The sequence below is a fragment of the Melospiza melodia genome, chromosome 6, assembly GCF_035770615.1.
Source record: "Melospiza melodia melodia isolate bMelMel2 chromosome 6, bMelMel2.pri, whole genome shotgun sequence".
Lineage (NCBI taxonomy): Eukaryota > Metazoa > Chordata > Aves > Passeriformes > Passerellidae > Melospiza > Melospiza melodia.
Window position 1 is genome coordinate 25,263,750 of NC_086199.1, and position 13,124 is coordinate 25,276,873.

A 13,124-nucleotide genomic window follows, 5' to 3' on the forward strand; every position below is an offset into this window, starting at 1 on the left:
AGGAACATGGTTTTCCAAAGAGATGCCCTTTTAATGATTGTAATTGTGTCAGTTTGGATTATTAATGAGCTCAATCTGGATAAGGAAATACATTACATATATTCTTTGCTTCACTTTTTTTTTCCATCTAGCTATTTTTGATAGCTCCTCATATGAGCTGTATTTACTTCAATATAAATGTCAAATCTGAATTTGTTTCATCTTAATCTTACTATGGGATTTTCTGCCAATTTCCAAAGTTCTCTGAGCCTATCATCTAATTTTTTTTTGCTTTTGCATTTTGTGTAAAATTATGTTATCCTTATTTCATGTTCCTCAATGTTGCAAAATTACTTGGAAACCTGTGCCCCCAGTATTAATGTTTTGAATTGTATAAATTTGTGTATCTTATCTGATAGGAGCAGCAAAGGAAAAGTTACATGTAGTATCAGACTACAACCTGTGTAAGCCTATTATTTCAGAAAAGAATATTACAGTAGTTTAATAGCACCAACATTTCCAAAAAAGTTTGAGTATCCCTCAGAGTTAGTGCTGGCTGAGCTTTTGAATTCATCCTTGCTTTGGTAACTTAATTCATTCCATCCAGCTTTAAAATTTTTTGAACTAATACATCTATCATCTGGTGAAAGCAGAATAGAAGTGAGTTAGATTTGCAATTTTACTTTGGCAGGAGTTGGGCATGAATTCCCAAAGTCTTCTGTTGATAAGTCCTTTTCCCGAGGCTGGAGCCGGGACCAGCCTGGCCAGGCACCCATGCGGCAGCGCAGCGCCACAACCACCGGCTCTCCGGGAACGGAGAAGGCGAGGAGCATCGTGCGCCAGAAAACTGTTGGTAAGTGACATCTGAGAAAGGCTGAGGAATTAATAGCTGACTTCTGCAGCAATGTGGATAGCTTCTTTCCACAAAGCTGTGCTACCTAGACAAAGGTGTGCTATCTAGAATGATTTGCACATTAGTTAAAGCATAAATTATGCAGCTTTATGTGCTTTGAGGGTAGCTGAATGGATTGTGTTTACTAGAATTACAGTTATTGTAAATGAAAGTAATGCATTTGCTATATTAATTCTTAATGAATTTGATCACATGCTTAAGCTGGATTGGAAAATTGTACTATGTATATGAAGGAGAAAAAAGCTGGAGTGGTTTGAGCTATGGTGCTGATAGGTGGGTAAGAGAAGATTTCTTAAGTGTGTGTTTTCATACACTGCAGAAGATGGGTTGAGTATTTTCAAACCATGCAAAGGAAAGTGGGGAAAATATTCATAAGTCTGCATAGTTTATTAAATGTGCTGTCTTTTGCTACACACTGAATATTGCAATAATGAAAGATTGACATTTGTGTGCAATTCTCCATTTCTGAAGTCACCTATTTCTGAATTTTATTACTTGCAGATGCTCTTTGCTGTGTTATAAATGAGTTATACTGAACAATGCTTTAGGTGAACTCCTCAAAAGAAGACTTATTTGTGTTCATATAATTTTCTTAGACTATGTTAACAGGAACTGGACTACAAATTTCTTTACTCTGTTGTCTCATCTTGATGATCTCAGTGCTGTTGCTTACATGAAGGAAAGTTAAGCTGATTCTAATTTTGTATTTAAAGAAGAACCTTTTAAGGACTATCTCTTACTTATTTATAGCAGTAGTATCTTTGGTCATTGTGTGTTGTTGCTTCACTGATACTTTTTGGAAGTAGGTGCATTCTGACACAATTTAAAAAATTTGGGATGCATATCAGCAGTTGAATACATAATTGTGATAGCTTTTCAGAAATTAACATTTTCTTTCTTTTTCCAAAAATATTTGAAGCTAAAATCTTTAAGTCACAGAGGTTATTTAGGCAAAGTTTCTGTTTGACTATTCCTCAAAATTCTCCATTTTAATTTTTTTTCTCTCCTAAGGCTTTTATGTGGGAGAATTAATTGTGCTGTAAGACATACAGAAATGAGAGAAAATGAAGTCCCTACTCCACAATTTCCTGTTGTTTTTGCACATTCAAATGCTACACAGCTTTTCCTGTATCTCATGCTGACAGCACCTAGTTTTCCTCATGGATCACAGATACTTAAAATGTAATTTCTGCTTTTCTGTAGTCTGTGATTAAGTGTAATGGTGATTTTGTTTTAAATCTTAATTGTCTTAACAAGATAAAGTTCATGTTAAAATTTCTCCTTCACAAATTGTTAATATTTCAGATATTGTGTCAGAAGGTTATGTTGTTTGGTCAATTTATTAATGCTTTTGTTTTGCCACAATTTGAAAGATGGCTATTTATATGATGTTAGGCTTGAAATGACTGGAATATATCCTAATCAAGCTATATATTGACCTGGTTAGCAGCAAAGTAATCTGATTTTAGTTTCACTGCACTTTAGCTTCCATGATTTTGTTCCTTTCCTCCAATTATCTTACATATTTGATATTAATAAGCCAAGTTTACATTACTGCAACCAGTTAAAATTTCAACTCTATTCATGTTGCAGAATACCAACTCTGGACAAGCATCCCAGCATTGCTAGAATGATTTCAAAAGACGATAAATCCAAAAAGAGTTCCCGGAACCAGAATCCCAAACTCCTCAGTTTTTTTAGATGTTAATGAGGAAAATGTTACTAAATGTTACATATATCTTAACTGCCTGAAAATAGTTGTTTGTTACTGCCTCTCTGGTCTGCAAAGAGAGCTGTTCAGCTGCTTCTTAATTTATGCCATAAATTCAGGGTCCTATAATAAAAAAATGATCACAATAAGGAAAATCTAGAACACTTTGCTGGTCAGATCTTTAGTTTATCATTAGGTTTGCAGGCTAAGTCTGGAATTGAGTCAGACCTTAAATATGTTGCATGATATGTGATTTGTATTACATTCCCTTTGATTGTGAGTAATATATACTCTTAATATTGGAATAGGGGGGATGTGCATGTTGAATATTTTATGGTAAGAAAAAGCTGGAGTTTCTTTTTCATCTGTTTTATGTTGTACACATTTTTGTGTACATCTTTGCACCTCTATTTTTTCAGCCATCATCATGCCAGCACACATTTATTGCTGCACCAAATATGTGTGTGTGAGTGTTACTCAAGTGAAAAATCAAAGCTGTTTTGATATGCAGTGGTACAGTTTTAGCTTGAGCTTATTTTAAATAATTTTTGGAAAGGGCCTTTAAGCATAGTATGCATATGGGTTGAAAAATCTGTAAGGTTAGATAAAAGACTTCTGGCTTAGGCAGCAGGTTCTGGTCCTATAAAAATACTGTCTCAGAAAGAATTTACTCACCTATTGTTCTGCTTTTGTATAGACAATAGTGGAAGGTTATAAACTATCAAACATCTACATGTTCTGATATTGTCTGCCTCCACCTAACTATTTAATTGAATGTAATATGGTGGAAAAAAATCCAGTCAAATTAAAAGGAACACTTTATGTCAAGATTTGTAATCAACACAGTATCCAATATCAAAAGCTTTATTTATTTAGAATAATTTAGCCTGGAAAAGATCCTTAATATTTACTATGTGGTTTTTATTTTTTCTCTTGCCTACATTCATTGTAAGATTCACAGTGATGAATGTAATGCATCTAACTATAACTATATCCTGAATTTTATTGCTGTATCTCTTAATCAAAGTGATACTAAAGCCTTACACATAATTGCCTTTTTAGAAAAAGTTTCTGTCATACAAAGTTTACTACATACAAAGAACATTGCTTCAGTCTTAAAAGGATTGTCTTTCTGAATTGTTTTTCAAGCTGAATTTAAGACTCCACTTAAGTTGTGCTACATTTGTCAAATGTATTTTCTGCTCAATGTGACCTACCCAGGTTATCTGCATGTTATTATTGGCAACAATTCTTTAACCTGGTTTTGAAGTGTGATGTGCTCAACTTTCACTGCACTCCATTCACGTACATTTGATTCCCATGCAGATCAGGAGCACTAAGATCCTAAGTTTATATTCCATGTTGTTTTGAAAATATAGAGAGAAAAATTCAGACTAAGTATTGCAGTGACAATATTTATGCTAGATACTCTGAATTTTCCTTAAAGAATTTTATCAACAATGATTTTAAAACAAGTTAGCAAATTTATAACAGTATGAAACGAAGCTACTTGAAGCACAGAATATTACTGTTTTAAGAACTTCCAGAGTACTTTGAGGTTGAATGCAGTATTAGTTCTTGCTGTGTCTTACTCTGACAGAGAAAAGCAAATGCAAAAGATTCATTTAAATCGATTAGAAAAGCTGCAGATATAACCTTGATTGTAATACCACAATTGTTATGTACATCTTTTATTCTGTAGGACTGTTGGCAGGATGTGAGATATGAAAACATGAATAAACATCAGTTTGGCAAGATTTATCCAGTATCAATTAAAAGCCCATGGATAAAAAAGTTAATGCTTTTCGTAGTTAAAACATTTCAGTCATTTCATTTTTAATGTGGAACTATAACAAGCTTTATTTCAATTTTCTCCACACAGAACTGATAATTTTTTCCTTATGATTTTGAATCTCTTTTGGAGAACATGAATTCAAGAGTATGGGCATATGTGTGATACCTATGTGTGATACATATGTGTGATGCATTTTCAGGATAAAATCAAAGGAAACTAGAAAAATACAAATGTAGTACAAGTTACTTTTCCTGCTTAAAAAAAAATCAAATTCAGAGTGCTTATGGAGTAACTTTAACTTTGATTTTTCAACCCCTGATGCAGTGGGAAAATGTGTTAATTAGCTTCTTGATTTCAAGTACAAAATCTCTGTAATTGTCATAATAAAGGCATTGTTGCTGCTTTACATAAATTTGAAAACTCAGAATGTCTTATGTGTCCACTGATTTTTTTTCTTTCTTACAGCTCTGCCAATATCTGCCGTGCTGAAATGTTTTAATTTTTGAACTTTCTTCCTTTTTATCTTTGTTTTCTCTGTTGCTGCTTTTTCTGTGACACAAGCCTTTCATTATAGTCACTCTTCTTTTTTCCTTCCCCACTTCTTTCTTTTCCTTTTTAAAGCCATGAGAAGCCGATCCATTGGTGAATGTGCTCTGCCATCGGCCTATATACGCAGTGCTAAAAGTGCTCCTGTTCTGATCCATACTTCCAAACCCTTCTTGCCTGATATTGTTCTCACTCCCCTTTCTGATGAGCTTTCAGGTAGTGCCACCTCTGCTAATTTCTGCACCCCCTTTATCACTTTTTTAAACCTTCTGCTTTCAAATTCTGCTAAACCATTAAATTTTTCGAAGTAAAAATACTTTGGGGATGGTGGGAGAGGGGAAGAGATTAAGAATTAATATTTTGAGTTTTGTAAGATACCATGCTATTTTACAATTCATTCTGGAACTGTTAGAAGTTAGTGCTGTGCCAATGTTTATCATAAAAGAGAAAATCTGAGAAATCTTTCCACTTTTCCAATTTATTGGTAAGCAGTAATACCATATCTGTCTACCAGAGAGTACAACTAATTTAAAATTTTTATTTTGGATGAGTGAGGGAGGGAAAGGAAGAAATTTTACTTTAATTTGCCATTTACATCTTTCTGTGTAAATTTTTTTAATTCAGTGTCATAGATGTTGTGTGAACAACCATGGTGATACATTTTAGCTCCCATGAAAAAAGAATATGGTATCATGTAATATCCTTTAGAGTTTTCCTGTTTTCCATTACTATATAAAAACATGAAAAAAATCTGTAGTGTGGAATTCTCAAATGTGATGTTTTGGTGTTATTTTCCAAATGATCAGTTTTGTAGGATTGTGGTTTCCTCAACATTGTTTGGTCCAGCAGGGTGGTTGGCTACAAGTTGGAGAGTAGCTTACTTTGGATACTTTTCTTTGAACAAATAGATTCAACAACTAGAATTAATACAGACTTCTAAAATACATGTTTTCAGATAAAGTAATTTTTTCCAGATATTTCATAGGTATAAATTTGTAATGTGTTAAGGCTGACTATGCCTTTGTATCAATGAGTGTAAAAAAAATGAAGGCACAGTGGGAGGACTGTACATAGTCAAAATGGCATACAAATATAAGGACTTCATGACAGTAATATTTTTATGAAAGATTTTTTTTTCTTTTCTGTCTCTCCTGCCTGTCTTTGTTACCTAAGAGGTACCAAGAACTGTATCTTCATAATTGTATTTTGTCATGTGTCACGTGTCACAAAATTCTTGTTGTGAAACAGAAACTTGATGCCTTAGTATTCAGCCTGAAAACCTTATTGAAAAATTAAGAAAGTTCAAAGAACCCACTCTAGAGAGACCAAACTTTCACAATGAATAATTACAAAGTATTTGAATACAATTCTTGACACCACAAACAAAATTTTAAAAAATACAAATTATATGTAATAAATAATAAAAGTGTGAGTGCAAAGAGTATCTCTTCTGAGATACAGGTGATTATAACTTAGAAGATAGAGATTTTATAGGGATGATACGTAAACAACCTATTAGAGAATGTGTCCTACCTGGCCATAGTGTTGTTGGAAATAGTCAGTGCTTAATGAAGACCTTAAGAACACCCACAAAAGGGTTATGAGCTTTCACAGTGAAATATTATTTCATCATATAATCACTGCTACTTAATTACCCTTTCTTGAACCAAGCAGAAGTGCTTTTGTAGTCAGTTTTATCATCCATGTTCCTGAAAAGTCCTGGCTTGCAAATTACTTCTAACGTGTCCCAGACCTACTGGTTCTCTTGCTATTATTCTTTATGTTGATAATCATCCAATCCAAAAACTGCATGACCAATGTAATTATAAAAGCAAAGTGACATTACAGGCCATTGCACTTATAACGTACAAAAAATCCTAAGCCCTTCCTGGTTTTGATGTCTTCTCAAACAAATGAGTCTTGTAGCGGCTTCATGATGTGCCCAAGAATCTTGTCCATTGCCAGAAAACTCAAAAGCTCTAGTGAAAAAAAGGAAGCTATTAGGGTGTTGATGGGGAAATAGCAGAGGAAGAGAAACACTGTCCACTGGATCAGAGTGCACTTTGCTCTTTTAATTTTCTGCATTTTTAATTGTGCTCTCTTTCTTCTTCCCTTTTTTTTTAAACACGAAGCTTTATCATTTTCTTGCCTTTTCTTCTTACATTAAATATATTATTTTCTGAAAGCCTTCTGTTTTCTGTACAACATGTAATTTGGGAAGAAATCAAATTGTTTCTATTGTAAGTGTGTTCTAGGTAATGAATGATGTTTAGCTAGTTGTGACAGCTGTTCATCTTATTACAGGATTATATGAATATCCCTGTTATCCAAAATTACTTTACAATCCAACGCAACTTGAAGGAGATGACATTTCAAATTATTCCAGAATAATAGGCTGCCTAATATAAAGTCTTTGGAAGTAGTTTTCAGCTTCTTTTTAGCTGTGAAAGTCATCATTGAAAGGTGGAACCACTAAACACTGGTGAATCTGGGCAAATAGTCTAACAGAAGGTCTTTATGACCAAGCTTTTACCTTATGTACTGTATATTAATTTTCAAGGGTAAGGCAGAAAACCTGATTATAATTTGTGCGACATAATTTAAAGGTCAATCAGTAGATTGATAAAATATATTGTAGAATTTCAATATTGACATCCAGTCATCTAGTATCATAGAGGACGATTTTCCTAATATTGTAATTCCTTCATGTAGTTTCAGTTATGCTGTATTTCCATGTGCAGAATATTTGCAACTTTTCAAGTAGTATCTGGAAAGTGGAAGTGATTTATGCTCTAAGGTGTTTAATTAATAAAGTGGTTTGGTATAGTATATCTGTTGCAAATCTGCAATATTTGTAAAAAGAACTTTCCTTTAGCCTGTCAGAATCATAAGATCCAGTCTTACACATTTACAAGATAACTAGGGAAATGACCATTCATTCTGTAACCCTTGGGGATTTTCAGGTACAAGACCTGAGAAAAAGTGTCAGTGGGATGTAGACAAGATTCCTAAAAGCAGTGGGCAAACTAATTAGTTGTGGGTGGGAGATTTTTCCTTATCTATTGGGACTAAAAGAGTCGAGTATTAATGTGAAAGGGAGATGCATATTATGCCTTTACAACCTTACTCCCAAATCATTAAGTAATCATTAAGATGAAATAGAAAGAAATCATAATTGTAATGTCAGTATGGCTGTAATTATTCTTTAATCCCAGAAACTCACAGAATGCCTGTGTTCTCTTAAAAAAAACCCCAAGTATTGAAAGCCAAGAAGCAAAACATGGGTTTTTTCCTCCACTTCCCAAACAGTCTTTGCATGATTAAACACAAACCTGCCCCAGTGTTATACGGGGATCTTAGCACTCATGCTGTCTTGTCAGAATGTGGCTCTCCATGAGTTTGTATTTTAGCATATCTGTCTCACACTTGATGCTGAAAAGCTGCCTTCTCTTTCTGCCTTCCAGCAGCAAAAAGAGAGGCAAGGTTGACTTAGGACAGTAGTGATTGTGTGAGATTGGCCAGATGTACCAATTAGAATATTTTTCTTACTGCACCGTATGGGGAATCAGGACAGTGTTTCTCCTAAGGGTGCTCAGGGTCAGATACACAGGGTCAGCCTGCTGGCACACAAACTCCTTGGGAGTTTTAGGTGTTCCAGTCTGAGTGTACACCTGTGTGCAAGGGTGAGCCCTGGTTGTGAAGGAGCAGTTCATGTGGGTTTTTAAATATTGTCTGTGTTTTCAGTGCTGGTATCACAATAACATTTTTCATTTCCTTAGTTTCTTCCCGTTCTACAAAAAAGAAATCTCTATTGGTGCAAGCACATATTTGTTTGAAGATGTGTACTTGTATGTGCTTGTCATGAATATGTGAGCACCTAAAATTAATTTTGGATCAACATTGAAATGAATCTAGCTGAATTTATTTCAATGTGTGGAGCTGCTTTGTGTGCATTGTGAGTTCTCTGTCCGATTATTTTTAACATCCTAGAAGGTCATGATCACTGCATGCATGCACAGCATGGAATTACTAGGCTGCTGCTTTAGATAAGGTTGAGTTTATAGTAGATTTGAAAAATGCATACTGAGGGCTCAAGATGAGATCACTGTATCACAGTTGCATGTATTAATCTCATATATATCATTGTGCATACTTTTGACTGAATCCTGTGGTCCCTTCTTTACAGCTGTAAGAAATAGCTTTAGACTACATTAGCATAACTTGTGTTAATCTCTGCCTAAGTCAGTAGGGAGTTTGAAGTAACAGTTCCAATTAGAGAGAGACATGATTCATTTCAGAGGGTGTTAGTTCATGTAGTTAGTAATAAGTTGAACAAGAACAATGATGGGAAATTTGTTGCTTATCAAAGCTGAAGAGAGAAGGAACAATAGATTCTGCTGTATTTGATGATTTTTCAGTTAATGCTTGTTTTCTGACATAGCTTGGATGTCTATTCTCTTTTTCCAATATAGATGTCTCAATTTCCTGTCTAATAGCTTCTTTACAGTTCAGTAAACTTGGTATGAGGTCAAACTGTTACTCTCAAATTTTAACTTCTTTGAAAAATTGAGCATGGAAATAACACTTTTTATCTTCTTGGAACACATGTTTAGTTAAGTGTAGACATATCTCATTCATCTGGTTTATATGCTTTGTTATGAAGGGGAATATAAGAAAATGCAGCTCCATCTCTAATATTCTCAGAAAAGTGTAAGCAGTTCAAAACAGGTTTTAAGGGGACTTCAGATTATCAGTATTCAATATTACTGAAATATATAGAGATAAATTAACTAATAATATTAAATACTTAGTGATATTTTATATAATATTTAGTAATAATAGAAATATTTTTAAATGTAATTACATACACAGTTACTTTCTTTTAACTGTAACACATCAAAGTTAGGGGAGGGAAGGGGGCCTAAATTTTTTCTGTTATTGAATAAATTCACCATTGCAGTCCTGAAGTTAAATCATCTAGATAGAACAACAAGGTAAGTCTGTTTGTTGTGGCAAATAACTCTTGCTGGTACTCATTTAAGCTATTTACTGTTATGCCTGAATTTGAAAGCATCTCTACAACTTTTTAAGTACTAGGTAATAAAAAATTAATCTAGGGAATAGAGGATTCCATCAAAAAGAAACCAACAGAAAATTGAGTAAACTGGTTTTACCTTGCTCTTTTAGTGCTTATCTCATAAAAGGACCGGAAGGGATAGCAGTTAGTTTACTCGTCTGTAGAGGATATTTACTCTTGCCTACAGTGATAATTTGATAGTATATAGTATTCCTATAACATAGTAGGAAATCTGAAGAGATGCATGAAGGTTCTTTATTTTTGTGGATGATATGAAATGAGCTGAAGATACTTCTGTGCAATTTCTAGGTGATCCATGTTGGAACTGCAGGTTTCATTACAGTTAACTGATTTTTACTGACACTAACATATTAAGAGTCTCAACAGAAACAAGGAATCACTAATTTAAATGGTAATAACAAATTCTGATATTTTCATAAACAAAAGTGAGTTTACTCTAATGTTTGCTGTTGTGAGGCTGCAGGATGTTTTTTGGTATCAGAGTACTTAATTCTGTAATACTCATAAATGTTACACTGCTGGAGTAAAACTGGAAGAAGAGCAGGAGGTAAGCCTTCATTAGGTATTTAGTTTCGTATTTTGAAGATGAGAGACAAAACATTCTTCTGGGGGAAAAGGGTATATCTTTAAATTTTCTGTTGTGTATAGTCATCCTTTTTGTATAGGGCCAGCTCTTCCTTGTAATTTAAAAGCTTTATAGTCCTTAGATGTAAACTGTCAAAATACTTATAATTGTGTTATAGTATTCTTTTGGAAATCACAGTAATTTATATATATACACATATACATATATACATATTTTAATTAATGATTTGCCACTTCAACAGACAAATTTTCCAAAAAACATCCTTGTTATCTTTGGAATTGCCCAATTTTCTGAAGATGTAAATTCCACAAAGGGAGTACTGCTGTTGAGCTAATTTGTATTCCAATAACCATTTCCTGAACAAGCTAGCTGGAATAATATTGGTTGAATTATTGAACTTATTGGCACAGCTCTAGCTTTAACTGTATTTCCAAATGTTCCATGACCTCACTGTTTGTTCTCATGCATGTTAACATTTAAAACTGTGTTCTGATGGTCTAACTCATTTATATTACATTCTGTACTGGATATTATGTCTGTGCGTTTTTAACACTCTAGTATTGGAAAAAGTGTTTATGTTGTACCTAAGAAAACAAGGTTCTGATTTTTTCTGGCTTTTAAAGTCACATCATTACGATGTAGTGGTGAATATATATTGTCTCTATATGTAAATTTTTGTGCATGTTACATATACTTTTTTCCTACAGACATTGATGATGCTCAAATTCTTCCACGTCCACCTCGAGTAAGACATTTTTCTCAGAGTGAGGATGCTCCAAGTGAAGTTTTTGGTGCATTGAATGAAGAACAGCCTCTGCCACGAAGCAGCAGCACCTCTGACATCCTGGAACCATTTGCAGTTGAACGAGCCAAAGGTGCAGTTCCTGTCATTGACAGTTCATCCCATCATGCTCCAAGCTTACAGAATTCCACTGAGACCTCTTCAATACATAGATCCACTGAAAGCCATATCACTGATACAAATAGCAGAGAGTCCTCCTTGGAAGTTGGGGATAGTATTTATGACCATCTTTGTCATTTAATAGGGCCGGTAGAATTTGCAAACACTGCCTTTGAACAAAGCCAGTATGTTGACCTTGAAGGTGAAGATGATCTCCTTTCCTCTCTGAGAGAATATCTTATTAAAGAAAAAGAAGAACTTTGCGGTAACTTTGAGATAGATAAATCTGAGACTTCTGCTCATGAAGTTGATACGTCAGTAAGTAGGAACGATAGATTACCACTGGACGGATTAGAAAATAGAGATCAAACTGCTCAATGCTCAACTGGCAACACTGTTGCAGAAAGAGCCAATAACACAGAGCTGCTACTAGAACAAAACCCAAGTGGCTTTATAAGTAATATTGCCCCTACTCAAGTAGACTTTTTTACAAGAAATCAAGCACTCAATAAAGCCAGACAGTTAGATATTGATAAACAATATGAAAGTGTATTTGATCATGGGTCAAGTAGTCCTAGCAGCAAAGAAGGGAAGAGATATCTGTACAGGCAAGCAGCCACTGAAACTGATGTAGATTTAGTTGTGGAAGCACCGGTAGCTGAAAAGCATAAAAGTGCCCCGTGTAATGAAAAAGCGACCAACTCGCGTATTGTCCATGCAAAGAAAATTCTTACTAAAGAATTGCCTCACATCACAGGCACAAGCAAACTGGCACCAGCTAAAAGAAGTATATCTGAAACTGTAACTCATAGGGCCAAAATCATGAAAATAACAACTAAAAAAAGAAACAGCGTTCATGTTACTTTTAGGCCATCTACAGAATCGGTTCAGTTTTACAATCCTCTTGAGAACAAAGAGGCTGCTTGGAAAGCAAGACTTCGTAAACTCGGTGGCTTCAGTAGTAGCAGTAGTGGTAGCAGCAACAGCAATACCAGTGCAAGCAGTAGCTCATCAGCTGCAACAGAGCTGGTTAGACCTGGAATATATAGGCATCTAGATGCAGTCAATACTGCTTCAGCTGGCAGCAAGCAAGTTAAGGAATCTGCAGAAACTCAAGCAGCTGTTTTGCAGAAAGAAGGTCTTGCCGTTAGTCAGTTCCAAGGTCGTAGTGCCTTTAGAGCACCAGGTCAGGAGTCGGCACAACAGCAGGGCTCCCTGGGTGGTGTTTATAAAACTGTTGTACATGCTCTTTCGAAGCCGAAGGCAAATGTTTCCCCACAGAGGCAGAACAGAATGCCAGCAGAGGCTCCACTGAGGGATCTGTACAGTCATGTAATGGGCTATTTTGGAAGGAAAGCTGCAGGTGAGCACTAACAGTGTGCAGAGCGCAAAAGGAGAAAGGCAGTACCAGTTTGGCTTAATGCAACTGAAGCAAGCTCTGATAAGCAATCAAAAGGCTTTGGGATGATCACTGCTTTCCCTGTTTGGTTATGCATGCGCCTATAGCCAGCTGATTTTTCTCCCAGCATAAGTTACATTTACATACTTTAAATTACTAATTTTTCTTTTCAAAATATTTAGTTGAACCTCTTTTC

At 34.9% G+C, this 13,124-nt stretch overlaps 1 protein-coding gene across 11 annotated transcripts in view; it reads left to right on the forward strand.

Moving 5' to 3' along the window:
* Window positions 1-13,124, forward strand: part of RALGAPA1 (Ral GTPase activating protein catalytic subunit alpha 1) — a 129,169-nt gene that overhangs the window by 34,198 nt on the left and 81,847 nt on the right. For 5 of the 11 annotated variants that reach the window (XM_063160362.1, XM_063160358.1, XM_063160360.1 and 2 more), the window contains exons 16-18: window positions 671-832; window positions 5,020-5,160; window positions 11,336-12,892. In XM_063160362.1, the coding sequence (XP_063016432.1) occupies window positions 671-832; window positions 5,020-5,160; window positions 11,336-12,892 (1,860 nt within the window). The remainder of the gene's footprint in view (window positions 1-670; window positions 833-5,019; window positions 5,161-11,335; window positions 12,893-13,124) is intronic. The other 6 variants (XM_063160369.1, XM_063160366.1, XM_063160368.1 and 3 more) reach the window with 3 other exon arrangements.